The sequence below is a fragment of the Archocentrus centrarchus genome, unplaced genomic scaffold (genome assembly GCF_007364275.1).
Source record: "Archocentrus centrarchus isolate MPI-CPG fArcCen1 unplaced genomic scaffold, fArcCen1 scaffold_32_ctg1, whole genome shotgun sequence".
Taxonomy (NCBI): Eukaryota; Metazoa; Chordata; class Actinopteri; order Cichliformes; family Cichlidae; genus Archocentrus; species Archocentrus centrarchus.
The window spans coordinates 1,746,346-1,772,507 of record NW_022060260.1 but is presented as its reverse complement, the minus strand read 5'-3'; the positions used below and the strand labels follow the sequence as shown (position 1 = coordinate 1,772,507).

Sequence of the window (26,162 nt, the reverse complement as noted above, 5' to 3'; positions counted from 1 at the left end):
TCAAGCTGCTTTTGCTTCTCTGTTTATAAAACTGACCATTTAGAGGTTTTTCCTTTGGTTAGCATGACTGGTTCAAGAGGTTCAGGCTCTGAGTCTGTGTTGCCTAACCTTACAGCTTATGGTGTGTTACAGTGTTGGTGACTCAGCTGGAGTCTGAGTGACATCAGCCGGTGAGTGCGAGGGTCTGTGTGGACTCATCCATGGAGACTCAACACTAAAGTGCACCAACTATGCAAGCACCCTTCTACTCCACCGTGGTGCCTGCAGTATAGTCTGTCTTACTCCACAGAAGGCTATTTTATGGCTAAATAAATAAAAGCAATCTTTGTGTATTCCTTTGGGGGAAGAAAACCCTCTTTGTGAGGATTTAGAGGTATAAGAGAGATGGGATATAAAGTTTCTGCAGCTCAGTTCAATCCTTCAGAGTTTGAGAGACAAATTCTCTCTTTGTGTTGGCCTTGTTTGATCAGACGCTAACAAAGCCTTACGATCACGACTGGCTCATGAATCAGCCTGAACCTAAACCACACACCACTTCATTAACAGGCATAGAGCGCTACATGGCTAACTGGTATATGCCTACATAATGTACTTACTTCTGAGCCTGTAATTCTGCACATGCTGTTAACACCAACACAGAATGTGAAGCGAGGGAGCCGATACTGGAGCTGCTATTTATCAGAGAGCATCGTCACTGAAATCAGCCAAATGTTATTCTCAGACTGGCAACTCAGATTATTTTGAATTAAATTTTAAAAGCTTCTTCTGCATTGAATATCTGCCACAGTACACACCGAGGACTACACTGTTTGTGACATGCTCCTCTACAGAAATGAAATTAGCAAGTTTAAATTCAGTTCACTTGTATTTAAGTGCTTTATATTGTAAGGTAAACACCCTACAATAATCACAGAGAAAACCCAACAGCCAAAATCACCAATCAAGCACTTGGTGACAGTGGGAAGGAAAAACTCCCTTTTAACAGGAAGAACCCCCCAGCAGCCTAGGCCTATAGCAGCATAACTAAGGGAGGGTTCAGGGTCACCTGATCCAGCCCTAACTATAAGCTTGATCATAAAGGAAAGTTTTAAGCCTAATCTTAAAAATAGAGAGGGTGTCTGTCTCCTGAATCCAAGCTGGAAGCTGGTTCCACAGAAGAGGGGCCTGAAAGCTGAAGGCTCTGCCTCCCATTCTACTCTGAAGTGTCCTAGGAACCACAAGTAAGCCAGCAGTCTGAGAGTGAAGTGCTCTGTTAGGGTGATATGGTACTATGAGGTCCAACCTTGGGCTAAAAAAATAGAGCCAAAAACTGGAGCACCAAGCTGCAGTTCCCCTGCAGTCCAGCAGAGGCAGCAGTGAGTCAGTCCCCATAGACTCTTTCCAGCAGAAATAAACATGTTTACAGCTGATACAGAAACTGCTTTGGCCTCTGTGGATAATTTCCCCCTTCATAACAGCTGTACGGGGGCGGTGGGGGTGGGGGGGGGGTGTCTATGACTCACCTGTTTAAATTGGATAAGGCTTAAAGCTTGCATTATGAGGGTCGTGGCCTCTATGACTGACAGGTGGATGGTGACACAGGTGTGTCTGCGTCACCACCCACCTGTAGAAGTCTATGGGTGCAGCTTGCTATGGAGCCATCAGTGTCCATTCTGCTTCCACCACCGTTTGTTTGTGAAATCTAATGGTGTTGGTCGCTGCGTGTCTCGGGCAGATGGAGCGGCTCTGCAGGTGGAGAACGCTGCAGAGTGGGGGCGTAGAGAGCGCCTGGAGACGGAGAAACTGGGTCTGGAGAGGGACAACAAGAAACTCCGAGCTCAAGTTGAAGACCTGGAGGAGCAATTAGCCAAGCAACGCCGGCAGGCCGCCTCTGCGCTTGACACCGACCTCAAGGCCATCCAGAGCGAGCTGTTCGAGAGGAACAAGGTGGGTGGGACATCACGGTGTCATGGCCTTGTGCTCTTATAGGACTCCTGAGTGTCTTCCTTTTCCATGTGCCTCCTATGTCCAACGTGACTGCATCCCACTTCTGTCTGTGTCTGAACTTCCTGCTTTTTGTTCCTCATGGGGCTTTCAGTGTGTTAACTTCCCTCTGTGTTTCCTTTTCCCTTGCTTTGTGCCAGGGCTGAGTTCACCTGTGCTGCACACATCCAGGTGTGTGAGATCTGAGTTAGCGGTGTCGTGTTTTCCATCTATCTCTGTGCAGAACTTTCTGTGGGAGTTTTCACTATTTATTTCAGGTCATTTATGTTTCTCTACCACTGTGGAAATCCACACCACAGATGTAAAAATAGATGAGTCATCTATTTTAAGGTGTGTGTGTGTGTGTGTGTGTGTGTGTGTGTGTGTGTGTGTGGTTCTTTTACACAGAAATGGTGCATAAAATAATTTTTTTTCAGTTTGTTTTTCAGAGATTTTATAGTTATAGCCTTGATTTCTTGTCTTTAATAATGCTGAGAAGAGAAATAACAGACTGAAAACAAAAATCATAAAACTAAAGAAAATAAAATAATAGTTGATCAAAGCTTAATGACTTCATGACCCTCCAAGAAGTCTGTGCTCCAGTTTTTCTGAGTGAATTGGGAGATAAAACAGAGTTTAGTGAAAAATTCATGACTTTCTGAGACATCAGTTTGTCTTTTAAGGGATGATTATTGTCCATCATGGAATACATGGAGGTTAACCTGTCGCCCTCTAAAGGAAATCCATTAGCAGGCAGAAGAGCAGCTGCAGGACCATTTAATGGTTTTCAAAGGTTTGGAGATAGAAAGAAAATGAAATTCATGTTTGTAAGAAGACAAAGAAATTTCAGCTGCCTTTCATTTATTTCAAGAAGAAGATGGAAGGTCGCAGTGAGATAAAATACCGTACCCGTAATGGGTACCCTTTGGTCCGGGGGTCTTTAAAGGCAGACAAACAGTCATCCGTTTTCTGCCACATTTTCCTTTGTTGGTCGCCTCAAATACAGCTGATTAATTAAGTGATCAATGAAAAAGAGGAAAGATTTCTTTGACGGTCGAGCCTCAGGTCAGAGTTCATCTGGGTCTGCTGCGACGGTTGATGCGATGCGGCCGCCTCATCCGGTTGATTCTCTTGAGTAGCTAAAAAGAGGACAAGTGCCTTCCTCCTGTAAGGATTAAAATGTGTTGCCTACATCCAGAACGAGTCTGGAGATGTTACTTAGGCAGACTGTGGGTCAGGAAAAAACTGGAGGCACAACACAGTGGAAAAATCTCACAGTTGTGTTTCCCCTGTGGCTGACGCAGGTCACATGCAGCCACTGGCTTTCTTCTGTGTTTGGTAGGAACATTTTACCCACCGCGGGGGATTTATTTCCACCGCCAGCAGCTGCCTTTTCCCGTCTTCAATCCTTTCAGCGACTACAACAAAATTCCCACCTCAACCGGCCTTTCGGAGTTTCCGGTTCTCGGAGTTTTGTTCTCTCGAAGTTTTCTGAATTACAATAAACCAGAAACGAGGATTAAAATTCCACACCAGCGAATGCACACTGATACGATCTGTGTGTGTGTGGTGTGTGTGTGTGTGTGTGTGGGTGTGTGTGTGTGTGTGTGTGTGTGTGGGTGTCTTTTCAAAAAAAGAAAGATTGCTTGTGTTTTGTGTTAAAACCACAGTATTGATCCAGACAGCGAATTAGAACGAACACACACACACACACACACACACAGATAGATAGCAGAATCGTTTTCAACCACAGTCAAGGCTGTGGGCATCACTACTACAGTGCAGATTGATGTTCACTGTCACTACTGCAACACACACACACACACACACACGAATAATGGGGTTGAGAGGGCAGAACTGTATTTGTTGTGTGGACAGTGTGTGTTGATTATCATTTCAGCTGTGTGTGTGTTTAATCTCCTGTGTGGTGTGTGATGCTGAGACTCTTCTACTTCTTTGTGTGACTGCTGCAGCGCACACACACACACACACACACACACACACACACACACACACACACAGATTTGGGTGCAGGGACGCTTCGTTTCACAGGTCAAAGTGTAACAAACCTGACTGAAAAACACCCAGAGTCAACAGGATCGTCCCATCGCAGATCGTGTTCGTTAGCTGTCGTGTTTTTTCACCTTCTCCACGGTGAGGCGGACAGATGAGCAGGAGGTAGGTTGAGGTGCAATGGAGGAAACATCCTTTAAGGTCAGAACGTATCAGCAACCAGGCAAGCAGGAGAGCTTGGCCGATTTCATTCCAGGTAAAATGTGCTGCACAGAGTGTAGGCGACCACTGAGGCTGCAGCCACGGCGTTATACAGATGATCCACACAGGAAGCAGCAGCGTCGTTGAGACCAGAGACCTTCAGATGTCAATGACTTCAGTGACTTCGACACTGGTGATCCAAAGTGGGCGACTACCAGCAGGCGTGTAGAATCGCACTGATTTACAGAGGGAATTGCTTCCTCGTCTGACAGATGTAAGCAAGTGAGTTAGTAAAATAATTAAGAAAAGCAATCACCAATAAAAAACCCAAACAAACAAAACACAGTAAAGATGGTAAAAAAAAAATAATCATTTAAATAATGAAGTAGAAATCCAGTAAGAAGGCAGCTAACACCAACAGTAGGTCTGTAAAAATGATAAAACCCAGGAATTAAAACCACTAAATAACACAAAATAATAATTAAGAGAAAATCATTAAACCCACCAAACAGAACTCAATAAAAGAAGCAGGAATGAAATAAAACAGTAATTAAGGTGAGAGACTTTTGAAGCTTTTTGTTGGTTATGATTCAGCCGGCTTTATCTGTGGAGGGGCCGGGGCTGACCCGAGGGCTCGAGCTGCTTCTCAGCTTATCTGAGCTCTCAGACCACGCAGGGCCTTAAAGACGAACATTAAAATATTAAAATTAACTAACTGGCAGCCGGTGTAAAGACCTCTGTACAGAGTACACAGCTGAAATAGATTAAGGTGATTCTTGTGAGCACTGTGTGATACTGGATGAAAAGACAATTCTTGAGTCAGTCTGAGGTGTGAAACAATCCAATCAATGATCGATCACAGCTGAACCTTTATCTGATCACACCTGGTCTATTCCCAAGGGCGTGAAACACTCACTTTGTCAACATGTTTAAATAAGGCCTAAGATGCTGAAAGAAAGTCCAGTTTGAGTCAGAATGTGTTATGATTGTGGCCAGTATGGCCCAAATGCAGGATTTAACAAAAAACAACCTTTACGTGGAACCAACTGAAGTCCAAACTCTTCCTGAGCTCCAGAGGAACAAATCAGCAGGAAAGCTCACCAGAGTGCAGACTAAGAGACCAATAAACAGGCTGGAGACACAGACACAGGAAGCTTATATACTCAGAAGGTAATGAGGGCAGAGTGGAAACACCTGGGGAACAAAACACACCTGAACTAGATCAGATAACGAGACATGTGGAAGTAAACTAAAAACAAGGCACAAGAGACAAATGACTATCAAAATAAAGCAGGAAGTAATGTGAAAGAGAAACAATATGGAGACAAATGCTTGACAAGATACGAGAGGGATACGGGGGAAACGAATAAACTAACACACAAAGACTCACAACTCCAAAGGCTAAGAACTCTGAAGACCTGATACATAACATGAAGAATACAAGATGAAGTCTGACATCATCATCACCACACAGCAGGCCGCCTCCAGCCAACATCTCCCGATGTGTGTAAGTGGTGGGATCAGTGGTCAGGTCGGGCCTCGGGTGTCGATGTCATTTAGAAAAAAGACATGCGCGCATCCCAGAGTTCAGCTGGATGGATGGTCTGCTCAAAGAAACATCTGGAAGATAGAAAATAGATCAGCTGATACACCAAACAGCTCCCACGAGAGTTTATTTAGGTTTTCCTCAAAATTTCACAGCAAATAAACCCTGATACAGTCTGCGAGTGTAAGCCACGTGTGAAGGGAAAGATCCGCTTATTTAGAGTTCAAATTTGATTTAAAGAACAAGTCTGCAGTGACTCACGATGGCTTGGTAACAAAAATAATGCTAATCAAAGAGGTTTAACCAGTCAGCTAAAACAGGAAGACAGAGAATACGGAGGAATAATCAGCAGTGGTTTTAAATGGTTGAAATGCAGTCAGGTGAAAAAAAGTTTCACCTTGCAGTCACTGAGTGGACCGTGAACTCCTCTGTGTAACCTAATTCACAGCAGTGAAAATCGCTTCGCTTTTCTCCTGTAATACACCTGTAAATATGGTAGAAAACTTGATGTTGAGATGGCAGAGTCACGCCCTTCTGCCGCTTGCGTCACGCATTCTCGGTTCCAGACATAGGCGTAGAGAAACCGGTGCAACATAGCTTCATGCCACTGCGCTCCCCCGCCCCCTCTGAACGGCTCCGAGTGTTTGGGAGCCGGAGAACAGCAGCAGGAGTCAGAAACAAGAAGTCAATTGAATGAATTTCAAATGAAAGGCAGAAAAATCATTTTGGCTCTTCTGCTTAGACCAATGTTTTTAACCTTTTGTTTGGCTGAATGCAGGGCTGTAAAGAGGCACACAGCTTGTCTATTAAATGTGAGAGGTATCACTTTTATTTATTTCTTTTGGTTATTATTATTTTTATTATATTTATTTGATTTATTAGAGTTTCAAACTGAATAGGCATATTTTAATAGCTGTTTTTTTTTAACTTAAGGTTGATATTAAAAAGTTAAAAAGTGAATAATTAGTTTCATTACATTATCTGTGAGGATTCCTTCATGTCAGAACGTTGTTTAATTAAAGAACCAGCTCTGTTGCCAGGCAGCCTACATAATGCATTTTTGACCATTATTAAATGTTTTCGACCAATAAACATATCAAACTTTGCACTTCTGTGCGTTACTAAATTGTTTTTGTGCTACTGAAATATTTAGCTTGCTAGTATATGAAGGAGTGTGAGGGCCACATTGAGAAAAAAGAAATCATTTTGTGCATTTTTGAGAATAAAGTCAAATAGTCAAAGTCGTCATTTTAAGTCAAATAACGGGCACAGCTGCTACTCTCTACAAAATGCCCTTTGGGTAGAAACAGCTTGATCAGCTGTGTATTGTGTCTTGTGGTTCTACATGTCCCCTCTGTGCTGTACGAAGGTGCAGCCGTCCTTCCATCTAACCGTTGCAGATGCAGCTTTCTGCACTCTCTCTTTAACGTCCTCATACTTATCACTACATCGTGTTCATGTACTAAAGAGAAATCATTTCCTTGTTACTAAAACCAATTCTAAAGTGTAGTTTCACTAACTCATAGTACAAGACATCCTGGAGGGGATGACAGACGTGCTTGTGCAGGTGTTTGACTTGAAACAACTTTAATCTGCATATTTCGACTTTTTTCTCAAAATGTTGAATTTATTCTCAAAATGCACAATTTATTTTTTTTCTCAATGTGTCCCTAATACTCCTTTGTACTAGTACCAGTGCGGCCAGCTGATAAAGTAAGCCCTACAGCCTGGAATGACATGGTCATACGCTTCATAAAAGACTCAAGCCATTTTGGTTGGTGGTTTGTCCACGTCTTATGATTATAAAACATATATGTGTGTGTGTGTGTGTGTGTGGTGTGTGTGTGTGTGTGTGTGTGTGTGTGTGTGTGTGTGTGTAAATTATACATGCAATAATATAGGTGTACACAACACTATTTTTCCAAGAAACATTTGAAAAAGAAGAAAGTAAAAGATCAAATAGCATTTTTTATGCTTTGCTCCGAGTATTTAACAATCTGTCAGGTTTCCGATATGTGTCCCCCCCCATTAGTAAACTCCTTCCTACGCCCTTGGTTCCAGACCAGCTAGCTTGCGGACGATCACTGGGTGTGTTCGCGGTGGAAAAAACGCTAAACGGTTCGAGCACTGGCACCCGGGTCGGTGGAAAAAAGGCCTCCGTGTCTCCTGTTACTGACTCTGATGCTTTGGACTTCATGTTTCTTCCTGTGGCTATTCTAGGCATTGAAAACTCTGTGTGTGTGTGTGTGTGGTGTGTGTGTGTGTGTGTGTGTGTGTGTGTGTGTGTGTGTGTGTGTGTGTGTGTGTGTGTGTGTTGACTTAGACTAAAATAGGGGACATTTTTCAGAATACACACCAGTTGATTGGGGACGGCTTTCCAATTGGGACAAAAATCACCGTCCCCAATCTGATTCCATTATAATCGTATTCTACAAGCTCCAACATGCATTTCGCCTCTAAAATCTCCATTGTCCCAAAAAGTGACTTTTTTCAGATTCTTTGTGTAAAAGTGTGTACACCCCCCCACCCCTCACTACCCCCCCACTCAATTTGTGTATAATCTGACACAGTGCCCCTTGTGGAAGTGTATGGAACTACATAATTCATGTCCCCGATTTGACTATAAATTTTCTGACAAAAATGTGTTACCTCCTCCTTTGGTAAAATATAACAAACCTGTAGTTTTTAAAAGTTGTCAGTCAAGGAAAATACAATCTAATATATAATAGATTTGAATTTATTTGTAACTTTGAGTGTACAATCGAAAACTAGCGGACTACTTTTATTTCTTAGGAACTGTATCACAAACAATAACATTAGCATTTAGCTAAGTTAGCATTTAGCTAAGTTAGCATTCAGCTAGGGTTAACATACATATAGAACATGTCCCCAATATGACTATAATTTTTCTGTCAAAAATGTGTACCTCCTCTTTTTTTGTTAAATATAACAAATCTGTTGCTTTAAAGGCTGTCAGTCAGGCAAAATGCAATCTAATATATAATAGATGTGTATCAATTAGTAACTTTAGTTTGTGTGTTCAACTGAATGCCAGTAGACTACTTTCATTTATTAGGAATTTCATCACAAGCAACAAAGTTAGCATTTAGCTAAGTTAGCATTTAGCTAGGGTTAACATACAAATTGAGCATAGCGTTCTTTATTATTTGCTGGCTATTAAAATTTACTTTATTAATTTGTTATATATTGAATATTGTATTTTATAGTAACAGTATTGAAAATTAGGGTTCAATTTCTATATTCCAAGATTTGTTTGAGGGGTTTTTTTTTTTTTTTTTAGGTTATTTAAACAAAAAATAGAGGGCTTGTATATAAAAAAAAGAGCATACCATTAAAAATTTTATAATTGCCAAATACAAATAATCAGTGTTAGTGTTGTCTACAAATATGTCCAAAATCCTTCATTTTCAAATGAAAGGTACAAGAAAGTAGTCAGCTTTACCAGCTTCCTAATCACAGGATATGTTAAAAAAAGTAAAAAATACAAAGAGGCATACATACTAGATTTTTTTTAATAGATTGTTTACTATGTAGAATTTGTACCAAGTGTTGCTATGTGATGCCTGCTACGGCTGCCTGCCGTTTTGTTTGTCTCTCTCTCTCTCTCTCCCTCCCGCAGGGGTGTCTCCTCCTAATCAGGCTGCAGGATAAAGGGAGGCAATGTAGGAGGCGGCACGGGGAGAGAGGAGTGTGGTGGCGAAGCAGTCTGCGGAGTTGGTGGTTTGAGCAGCTGTAGAGTCCGTGTGTCTGTGGTTGACTGCAGACGTCCTCCGTGGGTTCTGGAGGTGTTAGAATGGTTGCTTTGGCGGCCAGGGGCCAGTGTGCTCCACACGTTCAATCCTCGAAAGGAGTATTCCAGCGCTTAACAGATGCTTCTCTAACACTCAACTTCACAAAGTGTGAGTTTGGCAAAGCCACCATAACCTACCTAGGCAAGGTGGTCGGGCGGGGACAAGTGCGCCCCCTGGACGGTAAGTGGTTGCCATTCTCGCATTCCCAGTGCCGAACACTACGCGGCGAGTTGCGGAGGTTTTTAGGCATGGCTAGTTACTACAGAGGCTTCTGTAGAACTTCTCACAGGTGGTTGCCTCCGCTCACCCGCCTGTGCAGCCCGAAGCGATCATTCCTGTGGGATGACAGCTGCCAGCACGCCTTTGAGAGCGTTAAAACTCTTTTATCTAACTCACCTGACTTTAGCCGCCCCTGATTTCGCCAAGCCCTTTGAACTCGAGGTGGATGCTAGTGACGTGGGTGTCGGTGCTGTGCTGCTGCAGGATGATGAGCATGGGATTAGTCATCCTGTTTGCTACTTTTCGCGGAAGTTTAATAAACACCAAGCCAGGTATTCTACCATCGAGAAGGAAACTCTTGCCCTGCTGTTAGCATTACAAACAATTCGAGGTGTATGTTGGTTCCACCCACAACCTGTCGTAGTGCATACCGACCACAACCCGTTGGTTTTTTTTATCCCGCATGTACACCATAACCAGCGGTTGATGAGGTGGGCCCTCTTGTAAAACACAAGAAAGGGGTGTGACAATGTGGTGGCCGATGCCCTCTCCAGAGCCTAGGGACGGTGTTTACCTGCCTATGTGGTGTTTATTTTTATGGGTGGGGGCCTCCCCGAATAAATAAGTTTATTTAAGCGAAATAAACTGAAAACCACTACAACTCAAAACAATCTCCAAACGGGAGATGAGAAACCTACAAGGGAAAAACACAAAACAATCTCCAAACGGGAGACGCCACAAACTTGTTAGGGGACCAGAAAAAAAACAGGAACGTGTTGGAGCACACTGGCCCTGGCCGCCAAAGCAACCACCCTAACACCTCCAGAACCCCGGAGTACGTCTGCAGTCAACCCACAGACACACGACTCTACAGCTGCTCAAACCACCAACTCCGCAGACTGCTTCGCCACCACACTCCTCTCTCCTGCCACCTCCTACATTGCCTCCCTTTATCCTGCAGCCCTGATTAGGAGGAGACGCCCCTGCGGGAGGGAGAGAGAGAGAGAGAGAGAGAGAAACTAAACGGCAGGCACCCGTAACATGTCAGAAAACTCATTAAAGACAAAGAAAAAATTTTTCCCCTAAGAGTTTCTGAGTAAAAACTCTAATTTGAGTGACATTTAAAAATCCTGAATTCCAAGCTGCCTGGAGCTTCAGCAAGTTCAGATCTCAAGGTAAGTTTACAATAATTACATTTTAAATTAACTATTAATTATTAACTATTCCTGCTAATTGCAGGAATAGAATAATCCTGATATCTAACTGGATAAATTCTCAGCCCAGCCCAGCGCAGGACAGCATCAGCATTGTGCACTGCTAGGTGATCAACTGCTAGCTAGAACCCTGGAGTGTCAAAGTGAGCTACTGATATACAGGTGGTGATCATAAAATTAAAATATCATGAAAAAGTTGATTTATTTCAGTAGTTTCCATTCAAAAAGTAAAATTTGTATGTTATATTCATTCATTTCACAGACGGATATTTTCAAATGTTTGTTTCTTTTAATTTTGATTATTATAACTGACAATTAATAAAAAAACAAAAAAACAAATTCAGTATTCAATATTATGAAAAAGTTCAATATTGAAAACACCTGGTGCCATACTCCAAACAGCTAATTAACTCAAAACAACCTGCAAAGGCCTTTAAATGGTCTCTCAGTCTAATTCTGTAAGCTACACAATCATGGGGAAGACTGCTGACTTGACAGTTGTCCAAAAGATGACCTTTGACACTTTGCACAAGGAGGGCAAGACACAAAAGGTCATTGCTAAAGAGGCTGGCTGTTCACAAAGCTCTGTGTACAAGCACATTAATAGAGAAACGAAGGGAAGGAAAAAATGTGGAAGAAAAAAAGTGTATAAGCAACAGTGATAACCGCACCCTGGAGAGGATTGTGGAACAAACCCATTCAAAAATGAGGGGGAGATTCACAAAGAGTGGACTGCAGCTGGAGTCAGTGCTTCAAGAACCACCAAACACAGACGTATGCAGACATGGTTTCAGCTGTCGCAGTCCTCGTGTCAAGCCACTCTTGAACAAGAGACGGCGTCAGAAGCCTCTCGCCTGGGCTAAAGACAAAAGGACTGGACCTGCTGCTGAGTGCTCCAAAGTTATGTTCTCTGATCAAAGTCCATGTTGCATTTCCTTTGGAAATCAAGGTCCCAGAGTCTGGAGGAAGAGAAGAGAGGCACAGAATCCATGTTGTTTGTGGTCCAGTGTAAAGTTTCCACAGTCAGTGATGGTTTGGGGTGCCATGTCATCTGCTGCTGTTGGTCCACTGTGTTTTTCTGAGGTCAAAGGTCAATGCAGCCGTCTACCAGGAAGTTTTAGAGCACTTCGTGCTTCCTGCTGCTGACCAACTTTATGGAGATGCAGATTTCATTTTCCAACAGGACTTGGCACCTGCACACAGTGCCAAAGCTACCAGTACCTGCTTTAAGGACCATGGTATCCCTGCTCTTAATTGGCCAGTAAACTTGCCTAAACTTAACCCCATTCGCTTAAACCCCATCTATGGGCAATTGTGAAGAGGAAGATGTGATACGCCAGACCCAACAATTCAGAAGAGCTGAAGGCCACTATCAGAGCAACCTGGGCTCTCATAACACCTGAGCAGTGCCACAGACTGATCGACTCCATGCCAGGCCGCATTGCTGCAGTAATCCAGACAAAAGGAGCCCCAACTAAGTGTTGCATGTTGTACATGCTCATACTTTTCATGTTCATACATTTCAGTTGGCCAACATTTCTAAAAATCCTTTTTTGTATTGGTGTTAATATTCTAATTTTCTGAGATACTGACATGGCACACGTCAAGACCACAAACAGCAGTCATGACCCTTAAAAGCTCAATGTCACAAATGCGCAGTATGCCAACTGTTCAATGACTGATTTTGATAAAAATGATTTCATTAGACTGGCATAGCACCCAGTTATTAAATATGTGGCAAGATTTATGTTAAAAAAAAAAAAAATAGACATCATGTAGAATTAAAGTACATAATGTCCACTCCATATAAACAGTCAATAGAGCAGCACTTCTACATAACATAAGCTAACACATATCTTGCATATTAACAACTTACTGTTTGATGATGTCATGTCTTGACAATGCTGGTGCTGAAAATCCCTTTAAAGTTCTGTTTCTGCTTCAAATTAATATCATAATCCTTTCTGTGTAGGCGTTTATTTGCAGAAAAACTTCAAGGCTTCATAAAAATTAATCCAAAAAAACAGCAACGTCAGAAGTGTGCTGCTGAATCCTCTTCGGTAATCCTAATAGACTGGCTTCAGGCCTGGGAGAAACTTAGCAGGCAACTCCAAGACTGGAGCTTGTGATTGGTTCCATCAAGGAAAAGACAAGCTCCACCATGAATGCATTTTTTTTTTTTAAATGTCCTACTTTCTTTTTTTTCTTTTTTAGCATAATGTGTTTTAATATGCATTATTAATTCATAATATTTAAAGTCAATGAATCTTATACAAATATTTAAAAAAAAATATAGACATCATGCCATCCACCCCCCTCCTCCCATACGTGGTTTGATCCAGAAGATCGGGACACACCACAGCACTACAACACGGACTACAGCTGAACATGACAGGTAATTGTGTTTGAAATAATTATTGAAGTCATTTTGATTTTGTTCAATTAAATTTAACGAGTTATAAATAATTTTTACCTGATATTCTTTGCTGAATTACCTGTTAATTATATTCACATTTTCACTCAGTGTGGTTTTTGGGAAGTGAGCTTAGCTTAGCTCTTAGCCAAGTCACTAGCAGCATAGCTTCTTCTCCCGTCCCTCCTGCACTTTCCTGCTCTGTGTCAGATGTTTAGTTACTCCCACGGCCTCCTTTACAAGAAAAGATACTTGTAATACATGTAGCTTCGAAGGCCAGGCTCAGTAAATTGGAGACTCAGCTCAGCACTCTGAAAATTCGGTAGCTAGTGAGGCCCCTGTAGTCGGTGAAGACCAAGGTAGCTTAAACACTGTTAGCTTCCCCAGCAGATCCTGAGCAGCTGGGAAAGCAGGCTGGCTGGGTGACTAACCCATTCTCTATCCGTTTTCTACACTTGGCAACACACCCACCGAGGAACAAACTCTTGTTGTTGGTGACTCTGAGAAACGTGAACCTAGCGACACCAGCAGCCATAGTGTACACCCAGGGGTGTTAGCAGGCCACATTCAAGGAAATGTGAAATTTGATTTTAATAGCAATATTGACTCCAAACGATCACAAACACATTATAATCGACAAAAACCCCCGATTATTATTAAAATGATTTAGTCACTTTCCATATTAGCCCTGATTTATTGTGCAACTGTCTTTGCGGCCTTAAAACGTTACGTAAGTGGCTGGCAACATGCCAGCACTTATGCTTGAGCATTGTGTTAATTACCATTAATTATCAAGCGGGAAATCTACACTGTAACCTGACCTGCACCTCCCGTGAAACATCAAATGACGTCTGTTATGTCCCTACCAATCACGGGGCATGATTAGAAGGGAAATATCCCTACCAGTATTTGCTCCACAGGTGCTCAGCGCCACACAAGACCCCTGATTGCAACCATCTTGGAAACACTAAGGGGCTTGACACACAGGGAGTGACATCGCGCCCGCTCCATTCATTTCCTATGGAACTTGTGTGATGAGGCGACAATTGCTTGGCACAAGTTCCATAGTAAATGAATGGAGAGCGAGCGACGTCACTCCCCGTGTGTCGAGCCCCTAACAAGAACGTGTCAGCTGTCATTTATGCTTGGTACAAAAACAGTATAGTGTTCACATTATAGTGCATCTTTCTTTTGATGTTTGGAGCTTACAGTATGCTGTCATTTTAGGGTACCTTCACTCACGTAGTCACAGAGCATCCTTTACAGAACCGATCGATGAGACTTTAATCATGTGTACGTCTTTACTGGTTTTTGGTAGGAGTGTGTCTTCATGCTATCCCTTTGTTGAACTGCAGGTTTCTGCTTCAAATGTGGACATGACATTGCTGATGTCTCAGGCGCCACCGACCAGTCACTACTTCCTGCCTCGCACTTGATACCACTGCCCTCCACTGCAAATAAGGTACGTGACATTGCAACTACAAAGACAAACAGTTTATGTACTTACATATACTTTGGTCAGATGCCAACAAAATACATTCTCAGTACAAGCGTAGTTATTGTCCTCTTATTCATATTCATAGCAGAAATTCAGACATCTGAACTACAGAAATCATCCATGTGGCAAACGCCTCAGGATACAAAACTAGTACAATTATTACCTCTTCTAGCAGGCACAGTTCTTGGCCTGCTTCTGAATGTATGAATTCTTCAGTGTTCAAGTTGAATGCTGTTAATTGTAACTTATGGATCATAGTTGATCATTTTGTTTTGTCCCTTAGTTTATGCTGAGGTCACCGCCTGAACAGTGAATGTATGAGTGCACGTTGTAACCCAGTGGGTTTCTCGTGCCCACGTAGCAATATCCTGACATGATCTGATATTATAGACTTCTGAATATGGATGGCAAAGAGGTTCAGTCACACAAACGTCCCCATTTTGGATCATGGACTTTGTGTGTGTGTGTCGAGTGTCCCCGGTTGTATGGACAGGATTATTCATTTTGATAAAGCAGTTCAGTCACACAAACGTCCCCATTTTGGATCATGGACTTGTGTGTGTGTGTGTGTCGAGTGTCCCGTTGTATGGACAGGATTATTCATTTTTGATAGAGCGGCCCAATCATGTAAACATCCCGATTTTGGATCATGGGCTTTGTGTGTGTGTGTGTGTCGAGTGTCCCGTTGTATGGACTGCTTTATGGCTTAGTGTTTGAGCATGTTTAACTCTAAGGGGCTCGACACACGGGGAGTGAGCGACGTCACTCCCCGTGTGTCGAGCCCCTAACAGGAGCATGTCAGCTGTCATTTATGCTTGGTACAAAAACAGTATAGTGTTCACATTATAGTGCATCTTTCTTTTGATGTTTGGAGCTTACAGTATGCCAGGGGTCTTCAACTCCAGGCCTCGAGAGCTGGTGTCCTGCAGGTTTTAGATGTGTCCCTGATCCAACACACCTGAATCAAATGGCTGAATTACCTCCTCAGTATGCAGTCAAGTTCTCCAGAGTCCTGCTAATGACTTCTATATTTGACTCAGATGTGTTGAAGCAGAGACACATCTAAAACCTGCAGGACACCGGCTCTCGAGGCCTGGAGTTGAAGACCCCTGCAGTATGCTGTCATTTTAGGCTACCTTCACTCACTAGTCACAGAGCATCTTTTACAGAACTGATCGATGAGACTTTAATCATGTGTACGTCTTTACTGGTTTTTGGTAGGAGTGTGTCTTCATGTTATCCCTTGTTGAACTGCAGGTTTCTGCTTCAAATGTGGACATGACATGGCTGATGTCTCAAACGCCACCGACCAGTCACTACTTTCTGTCTCACACTTGATACCACTGCCCTCCACTGCAAATAAGGTACGTGACATTGCAACTACAAAGACAAACAGTTTATGTACTTATATATACTTCGGTCAGATGCCAACAAAACACATTCTTAGTACAGGGCAGTCATTGTCCTCTTATTCATATTCATAGCAGAGATTCAGACATCTGAACTACAGAAATCATCCATGTGGCAAACGCCTCAGGATACAAAACTAGTACAATTATTACCTGTTCTAGCAGCACAGTCCTTGGCCTGCTTCTGAATGTATGAATTCTTCAGTGTTCAAGTTGAATGCTGTTAATTGTAACTTATGGATCATAGTTGATCATTTTGTTTTGTCCTTTGGTTTATGCTGAGGTCACCACCTGATCAGTGGATGTATGAGTGCATGTTGTAACCCAGTGGGTTTCTCGTGCCCACGTAGCAATATCCTGACATGATCTGATATTATAGACTTTTAAATATGGATGGCAACGAGGTCCAATCACACAACGTCCCCATTTGGATCATGGACTTTGTGTGTGTGTGTGTCGAGTGTCCCCGGTTGTATGGACAGGATTATTCATTTTTGATAAAGCAGTTCAGTCACACAGACATCCCCATTTTGGATCATGGACTTTGTGTGTGTGTGTCGAGTGTCCCCGGTTGTATGGACAGGATTATTCATTTTTGATAAAGCAGTTCAGTCACACAGACGTCCCCATTTTGGATCATGGACTTTGTGTGTGTGTGTGTCGAGTTTCCCCGGTTGTATGGACAGGATTATTCATTTTTGATAAAGCAGTTCAGTCACACAGACGTCCCCATTTTGGATCATGGACTTTGTGTGTGTGTGTGTCGAGTGTCCCCGGTTGTATGGACAGGATTATTCATTTTGATAAAGCAGTTCAGTCACACAGAAGTCCCCATTTTGGATCATCAACTTTGTATGTGTGTGTCGAGTTTCCCCGGCTGTATGGACCGCTTTATGGATTAGTGTTTCAGCATGTTTAACTCTAAGGGGCTCGACACACGGGGAGTGACGTCGCTCCCACTCCATTCATTTCCTATGGAAATTGTGCCAAGCGATTGCCGCCTCATCACACAAGTTCCATAGGAAACTAGAAGCACTCAGAGAGCACAAACCTCCGCCAAGACCATAGGGTCACTGACGCTGCAATACGTGTATCTGAATACTGTGAAATAATCTTTCATCTTTCCCAGACAACAATAACCCCCTATGCCGCATAGTGTGTTACCCTCGACCAGATCGCGGCTCCCAACCGTAGTAGGGAGACCTCTGGTTTCTACTTCGCTTGGCTCGTGGCTGGTAACTATCTTGCTCATCCATGTGGGTCAGCTTCAGCAAGGCGGAGAAATGCAGCAAGTCGAAGGATTTTAGCAACAGAACTTTTATTCCTTTTTCCACCGCCACCGAACACACTTTTTCCCTCGTGCTTGTCTACCGCGCTAGCCCGCATACACACACATACACGGAGCAGAGAAAAGTGGGCGGTGTCTCTCAGCCTACAACATACAACCTGTGCCTTGAAATACATTTCCCATAAGGCTACATTCTTAAAGGGGAAGGCTCTGCCTGTATCCCGCAATAGTGAAGAATCTTTAAAAAAATTCCTGGATCCAGATCGTGATCCGGATCACACGCCAAAATTTAATCACTTCTTCCTCTTGTCATTTCCAACCACTCCACAAAATTTCAGCGAAATCCATTCATAACTTTTGGAGTAATCCTGCTGACAAACAGACAGACAAACAAACCAACGCGACCGAAAACATAACCTCCTTGGTGGAGGTAATGAATGGAGATCGAGCGACGTCACTCCCCATGTGTCGAGCCCCTAACAGGAGCATGTCAGCTGTCATTTATGCTTGGTACAAAAACAGTATAGTGTTCACATTATAGTGCATCTTTCTTTTGATGTTTGGAGCTTACAGTATGCTGTCATTTTAGGCTACCTTCACTCACTAGTCACAGAGCATCCTTTACAGAACCGATCGATGAGACTTTAATCATGTGTGCGTCTTACTGGTTTTTGGTAGGAGTGTGTCTTCATGTTATCCCTTTGTTGAACTGCAGGTTTCTGCTTCAAATGTGGACATGACATGGCTGATGTCTCAAGCGCCACCGACCAGTCACTACTTCCTGTCTCACACTTGGTACCACTGCAAATAAGGTACGTGACATTGCAACTACAAAGACAAACAGTTATGTACTTATGTATACTTCGGTCAGATGCCAACAAAACACATTCTCAGTACAGGGCAGTCATTGTCCTCTTATTCATATTCATAGCAGAGATTCAGACATCTGAACTACAGAAATCATCCATGTGGCAACGCCTCAGGATACAAAACTAGTACAATTATTACCTGTTCTAGCAGCACAGTCCTTGGCCTGCTTCTGAATGTATGAATTCTTCAGTGTTCAAGTTGAATGCTGTTAATTGTAACTTATGGATCATAGTTGATCATTTTGTTTTGTCCTTTGGTTTATGCTGAGGTCACCACCTGATCAGTGGATGTATGAGTGCATGTTGTAACCCAGTGGGTTTCTCGTGCCCACGAAGCAATATCCTGACATGATCTGATATTATAGACTTCTAAATATGGATGACAAAGTGGTCCAATCACACAAACGTCCCCATTTTAGATCATGGACTTTGTGTGTGTGTGTGTCCAGTGTTGAGTGTCCCCATTGTATGGACCACTTTATGTATTAGTATTTGTGCTTGGTACAAAACAGTATAGTGTCCTTGCCGTTCACAGACTTTCAGCAACAATTACTTTAATAAGCCTATGTTGGGTGAAGCACAATTTCTCAGCTTTCAGAAAACGTTTGGATGTTTCAGATTGGAGAAACATTCGTGTAATTACCATAATTCAAATTACGCTTGCTCTGACATCTAAGCCGTGATATGATCAGTGTTAACCAGCTGTTCACTGCAATTAAGAGCAGGTAACAGGTTAATTGGCGGTGATCACCTTTGGTTAGAGGGTCAATCTGTTGAACTGATAAAATGAGTTTTTGTGCTGGACTGAATTCTAATACAGCGCCTGTTTTTGTCCATTGTGCACTAATTGGTTGTGTGTGGCTGAGGCTCGGGAAGTAGAGCAGGTCACCTAGGTTGAAGGTTGGTGGTTCAAAATCTGGCTGCTCCGGGCAGCCAGGAAAAGGAATTGCAGTCAGGAATTGAAAGTATAAGTTGCTCTCGCAAGCGTTGGAGTATGAATGTGTGTGAATGTTAGACAATTAAAAAATAAAAGCCCTTAGCTTAGTTACATAGGGAAGTGCTTGTACGAATGGGTGTGAATGGGTAAATGTAAAACGTGTTGTATAAGCGCTTTGAGTGCTCAGAGTAGAAAAGCGCTATATAAGAACTAGTCCATTTACCATTTATATAGTGGGTCACTTGATGCTTTATGTTGTTTTCCTCTTTATCTGCCCTGTGTCCACAAAGCTGCACTAATGCTATGACTGTAAGCACATGCTCAAAGTAAATCTGGCCCTACAGCTGTCATCTCAGGGTGACATACAGTTCATCCACACTTTGGCAATCACCCGCAAAATACTTTCTCTGGATAAATGTTCCTCTTTCTCCCTGAAATAACGTTTCTTTGAGATTACTGTCAATACCATGATATTCCAATACAATAGATCCCATTTTTATTGGCCAATTTTATGGTTACATCTGTAATTCTGTGTTTATTGATAATGGCTTTATCTGCATGTGTTACAGATTTATTATATAAAGCTGCATTTATTTTCTTCTTTACAGAATGAGTAGAAAAGCCCAGACACAAATGGACGTAGGAGAAGTGAATGCGGTTGAGAAACACCTGATGAAGTTCATCAGAACATTCATGGTTCTAGGCAAGAGCGACTGCATGGGTTTTTACAAACGGAAACACTGGCATTAAAGGATCGAACATGGGCGGATGTCAAAAACTATGTCAGAACAGGATCACTACCCTAAAAAGACAGACAAGCCTCTAAGTAAGGACTTTGCTATCTCTGCTGTCTCCCATGTTCATAGTATTAATGTTCTAAACTAAGTTCAGTTAAGCATCACAATGATTTCTTGATGTTTAAAACAAAGTTTATGTAAGTTATTACATCACACATGTTCAAATTGTTTTGGCTTACAGGCTTCTTTTGTCTTTTTCTCAGTTTATTTTGTAGTTTGTTTTGCCTTTTGTCAATAAAAGACAAGTGAGGCTGCAACAAAGATCATTCTCCTCAAACCTTATTCTCAGTGTATCTGCATGTATGTCACCTTCTTTTTGGGTGTAACATTTACTTGTCATAGTGCAACGGTTTGCTTTAAAGTAAGGTGCCACCCAGGTCTCCCTACTGATGTAAGATTTTACAAACCTGACAAAGCATGTAAGTAACATAAGGACTTAACAACCTTAAATACAGAATTAAAAACAATCTAATTCAGTCAGTTCAAACAAAGCGACCCAAAAAAGAACCTCCAATCTGTGTTTCCCAGTCAAAGCAGGCTCAAAACGAGAATGTGTGCCCAGCACTTCCAAACAACTTGTGCTAAAATTCCAACAACAAACAGCCAGCCATCCAGATCCACCAGGTTTAGCCAGCTGGTCTGACTTACTACACCAGGGTTAGTTTTAGGGTTTTCCACTTCAGGGAATCCTCGTCCTGGCAGTTTCTTCTCCCGGCTGGGTTCCTGACATGAGGTTAAACTACCTGTGGAATTACTGAGTGAGGAGGATAAGTATGCCACATGTCAGGCTGAAATATGCTGTAAAGGACAGTTCTTTCAACTCCTATACTGGTATTTTTGTATGGCCCATAAGACAAGCAATACAGGGGCTGAACTCGAAGTGCCAAATCCATGGAATCCCACTGGTCTTCACATGGCAGGATGTGGGGGTAAGCTATAAAAAACAAACAAAACAAAACAAAAAAAAAAAAAACCCATGCATGTCTTAAAGAAGGGCCATTGGGCTGTCACAATAGATTAAACTGTCATCACGTTTTGTATATATTCAGTTAGTTCAGTTAAAATGATATCAGGTATATTTGTCCCCTGCAGTTCAAATAATTCCTCTTTGGGGAGGTAAGACCAAGCTCAAGGTATTGATTCTCTGAATTGCAAAGCACAAGACCCCAAAGATGAGTTGTGTCAGATTTGTGTATGACCCAAGTCCCCTAAGGTTGCTTAAATATCATATGTCCCCAATCTCAGGGTGAAAAATCAGACTGGACAAAACAAGCTCTAATCAAAAAACTAGTGTGATTTTTGTAATTGTCACATTCATTTACATGGGGTAAAGTTGTCAGTTTCTCTCTAAACCATGTAGAAATAGGTGCATCCCCAAAGGTGGGGTGTTGTGTCAGGTGACCCCTAAGGTGGCCAAAGTACGTATGTGTGTGTGTGTGTGTGTGTGTGTGTGTGTGTGTAATGATCTCTGGTCTTCTTAAATGGCCTCATTAAGCTGAAGGTTGGGTGGCAGAACAAAAACCACCTGTGAGTGTGTGTGGAAGTGTTTGTCAATGTAAATGGCCTCCATTACCACCCATCCCACAAGGTTATTTATGAAGATGTCAGGTTTATTTAATGTTGCATTTAACACACAGACACACACACACACTCACACACTCACACACACACACACACACACACACACACACACACACACACACACACACAGAGTAGAAATTCGACATAATGAATCAAAGGAAGTCAGAGAGAGAACAATAATTACAGACATTATGTTTGAGCAGAACAACAGCTTGAATGAGCTCATAGTTTCAGAGGTGAGAGGATGACTGCGGTGATGAAGAGGAATATTAAAGAAGAAGAGGGAGAGGAGGAAAAGACGGGAGAAGAATAAAGAGTCTGCTCTTTTGTGAAATGAGTGTTTTTCTGAAAGTAAAAATTAAATCTAAGGTTTAGTAACATCAGTCAATTTGTGTTTTTTCCAGTTGAACTTCTGCTGGTTTGGTGCATAATTTAAGAGTGAGAGGTGGCGCTGTGCTGCGTTAGGCAAACCTGGTTTGGCCAGAATTGATCGAGTTAAGCCACAGAGGCCAGATGAAGGTCAGCGGCTTAAATGAACCATACAGCCTGTTGGCAAAGACATGAACTGATATCTTAACAAAGAGCTTTAATTCAACCTGAATCAGTCATAAATTAGACCAACATTAGAAAAACTGTACACACACTCATTACTGACCCTGACAAAAAGCAGTGGTGGGACACATTTCAATCCATGTATTTAAACCTGAAAACTCCACAATTATACTGAGGAAACAGATAAATGGTCAACACAAAATGATACATGGTTAAATGATACACAAATACAATTAACTATTGACACAAGATCCAAATATAAAGAAGCAAATCAATGAAAACGGGTTCAGACCAGCCATCAGCCTCCAAAAATGAAACCAGTACTGAAGCACCACTTTCAGCGTTTCTTCCACTGCGAACTCACTCAGTGCTCGACCAAAAAACGGTTACAACTCCAGCACCGCAAGCTAGCCGGTCTGGAACCAAGAACACGTGACAAAAGCGGCAGAAGGGCGTGACTCTGCCATCTCAACGCAAAGTTTTCTATCACTATTTCACTGCATGGTGTCTATTACACAAGAAAAGTGATGCGATTTTCACGGCTGTGAATTAGGTTGGGCTCTAAGGCTGAACTTGTCTCGCTCTTTACTGAGACTACATGGCTGAGCTGCTGTGGTTCCTGAATGCTTCCACTTTGCAATAACACCACCACGCTGATCCAGGAGGGAAGAAATTTCACAAACTGACTTCCTGCAGCGGCGGCATCCAGTCACAGCACCCCCTCGGTCACAGCACCCCCTCGGTCACAGCCCCACCCTCGGTCACAGCACCCCCTCTTTAGAGCGACCCATTCTTTCATATGTATTTGTAAAGGCAGACTGCAGGCTGGGTGACTGATTTTATACACCTGTGGCACTGGGACTGAACACTTTTGCTGAGATAGACTTTTGTGAAGGACCTGGTCAGCAAGCCAACTGATGGAGAAAACATGGGACAGGAAAGGCCGGTGCGTGCTGGTTAGCAGTAATAGAACTGCTAAATAAGAGCAAGGGGATTGTCTGACTGGTGTGGTTCTCTCAGACCAAATAAATAAATAAAAATTAAAAAATGAGACATATTTGGGCTGCCAGTGTTCCAATCTGTGTATGTCAGTGTTGTGACAGGTAGATTTAGGATATCATAAATCATGTTTATAGATACTAAAAATTGCACCTTTAGAAGCTTATCTCTCTCACTCACTCACTCACTCAGACACACACACACACACACACACACACACACGTGTTTAATTTACAGAAATCTCGGTCTGACAGGATGTGTGAGCTGCTCACTCGTCCTCCATTTGCATGATTGTTCTCATTTTTCTAACCTTTCATGTTATTATTTTTTTCCACCCTCTCTCTGTCTCTTTACATTTTCTTCCTTCATTGAGCTGATATCATCTAACCAATCCTGAGAGCCGCACACAAGCCCCTCCCCCACTGTACGACTCCAGGACAGCCCTCATTATAAAACCAATTCTCCTCTTCATCGTCTGTGTGTGTGTGAGAGAGACTTTACTGTCTAAATTAATGCTAAATTCACCATGACAGAGGGGGAAGGGAGAGCATATCCAGTGTGTGTGTGTGTGTGTGTGTGTGTGTTCACGCCAGTTTAAATGAGCTGTAGTGATTTCTACATCGGGTTCTTTTTCTTTTCCTCTTCACAGTAAAGCAACGTTTTGTTAAGGTGATGCATGTGTAAACACATCTGTGTGTGTGTGTGTGTGTGTGTGTGTGTGTGTGTGTGTGTGTGTGTGTGTGTGTGTGTGTGTGTGTGTGTGTGTGTGTGTGTCTTTGTTTTATGTGAACAGATGTAGCAGCAGACTTCAGGGTCTTTGCAGTCAAGGAGAAACATTTAACAGGCAGTGTGGCGTAACACACAGAAACACACACATTGTGCTTTGATGTTTTGGCACAACACACAACGCACAAAGCAAACATTCCTGCTCGTAGACCGTCCTGTAATCCATGTTTAATGGAGTCAGGGACTCCCAGCCCCTCGCCCCCGCCTCCTCCCCTCTCAGACAGTCATAGTCTGGAAATGATGAGCCTGTGGAGAATATTGAGGTTTCTGACCTGCTACAGATAAAAGCAGAAAATCCTCACACTTCTGTGACTGCAAATATTAAAATTAAATCACCTGCAATAAATTAACTGAGTTCAAATTGAGTACAGGTAACTGAAATAAGCATGGATATTGATAAGATTTTAGTGATGCTGATATCTTTATGGATTCTGCTCATAGGTCCAATTCTTCATTGATTTCAGAGCAGTTTTTGTGAGGAGAGCTGCAGGTCTCAGCAGGTTTTCAGCCTCATTATATTATCTGAACAGAGGGCAGAGAAAAGGCTGCTGGTGACCCAGCAGTGTAAGTGTCTTTGTTCTGCACTTTCAGAAAAACATCACAGAGAAAATTCAATTCGGTTTTATTTAGTTATCATCTTAAGGCTCTTGATATGGTAAGGTAAGCTTCCTGCAGTATTAGCGGGAACCCCGGCAACCAGCCAATCCCCTGTGAGCAGCACTTGGCCAAAGTGGGGGGAAAAAATTGCCTTTTTAACGGGAAGACCTCCAACAGATTCAGGCTCAGGGAGGGGCAGCAATTATGTTTTTGAGTTTGGTTATTCTCCATTTCCAGTTTTATTTTGAAAGTATTTAATACCTCCTGTGTCTTTATTATTTTAATATTAATGTTATTTAATATTTTACTTCTGGTCTTCGTCTGTCTTCCACCTTTTGTAATTTAATCCCTGTTAAAATTGGATCTATTCTGTTTTTCTTCGTATTTCTCCTATACTACTGGTTTTCATATTAAATATGACCAAAGTTTCTAATTGGTTTATGTACAGTAATCTCTACAAGCCAAACGGTCAGGCTGCTCTAAACACTCAGTTTATCACAGTTTTTCTACTCCTGGATCTGGATGAGGTCACAGAGAGGAGATAAAAAAAAAAGATCTACTGGCATATTTTATGTTGGGGAACAAAACATGCAGACGTCTGAAGCTTTATGTCAGGCATTTTGAGATGATGGAACAGGAAGTGCAAACTGCACAGTCTTTTCTGGATTTGTTGCACTGTTTACTTCAGTTTGCTACAGAATAAAGGAAACCGTGCGTTATATTTTATAAGACACTACTTTGTTGTGGCCTCTTTTTAAAGATGCCACAGGGCGGTGCCGTCAGAAAGTTATCCCTTTACGAGTAAAGAGCTCACCAAAGCAGAGCAGTCATGTCAGACGTGTTGCTGACCTCGTGAGTTTCGGCCTTGCCCGACTTCCTCGCCCCCCTCTCCTGCAGACAGGCTGCGCTCTGCCAGTTATCTTTGTTCTTATGCTTCACCTTTCCATCCTGCGAAATACCACCTCTCCAATTACCACCTGCCACCCTCCACTCCTCATCTGCCCCCCCATCCCCATCTCCAGACCCCACCCCCTCTCTTTTAATCATCCCCTCTCCGTTCTCTTTGTTTGATCTGGCTCTGAGCTTGCACTTGTATTTGTGCACCGTTCATCATTTAAATATTCGCTGAGGGGGGGAGGGGAGGAGGACTGTGTGCAGAGTCTGAAGGAATTTGTTATTATTTGAACAACAGATTGATCACAAATTCCTCCTCCAATCAAATAGTCTCCGTGTGCCATCTCAGTGAGAATATATCAGATGGAGGAGATAGAAGTTATTAATAAAATAATAATTTAATACCTAATAAAGCTGTAGAGCAGAAATACAGATCTAAATAAATAAGGATGTTCCCACTCCTCGGTCTTTTATTATTACTGTACGCATCTCATTTCTCTCCATCGTAAGTTCGGAAAAGCTTCTTGGAAGCTGCTCTGTCTGGGGAGCCATTAGCCTGCAGAGAGAGGGGGGGG

General features: G+C 42.4%; 1 protein-coding gene and 1 long non-coding RNA gene across 2 annotated transcripts in view; both read left to right on the top strand.

Annotated features, from left to right (window-relative positions):
* Positions 1–26,162, top strand: part of ccdc102a (coiled-coil domain containing 102A) — a 51,784-nt gene that overhangs the window by 14,829 nt on the left and 10,793 nt on the right. Inside the window, 1 exon segment of the mRNA XM_030724085.1 lies at positions 1,721–1,926. Coding sequence (XP_030579945.1) covers positions 1,721–1,926 — 206 coding nt within the window.
* Positions 14,519–20,139, top strand: LOC115776485 (uncharacterized). The gene is made up of 4 exons (XR_004019461.1): positions 14,519–14,842; positions 16,136–16,242; positions 18,291–18,387; positions 19,990–20,139. It is a non-coding gene; the product is annotated as an uncharacterized LOC115776485 (long non-coding RNA).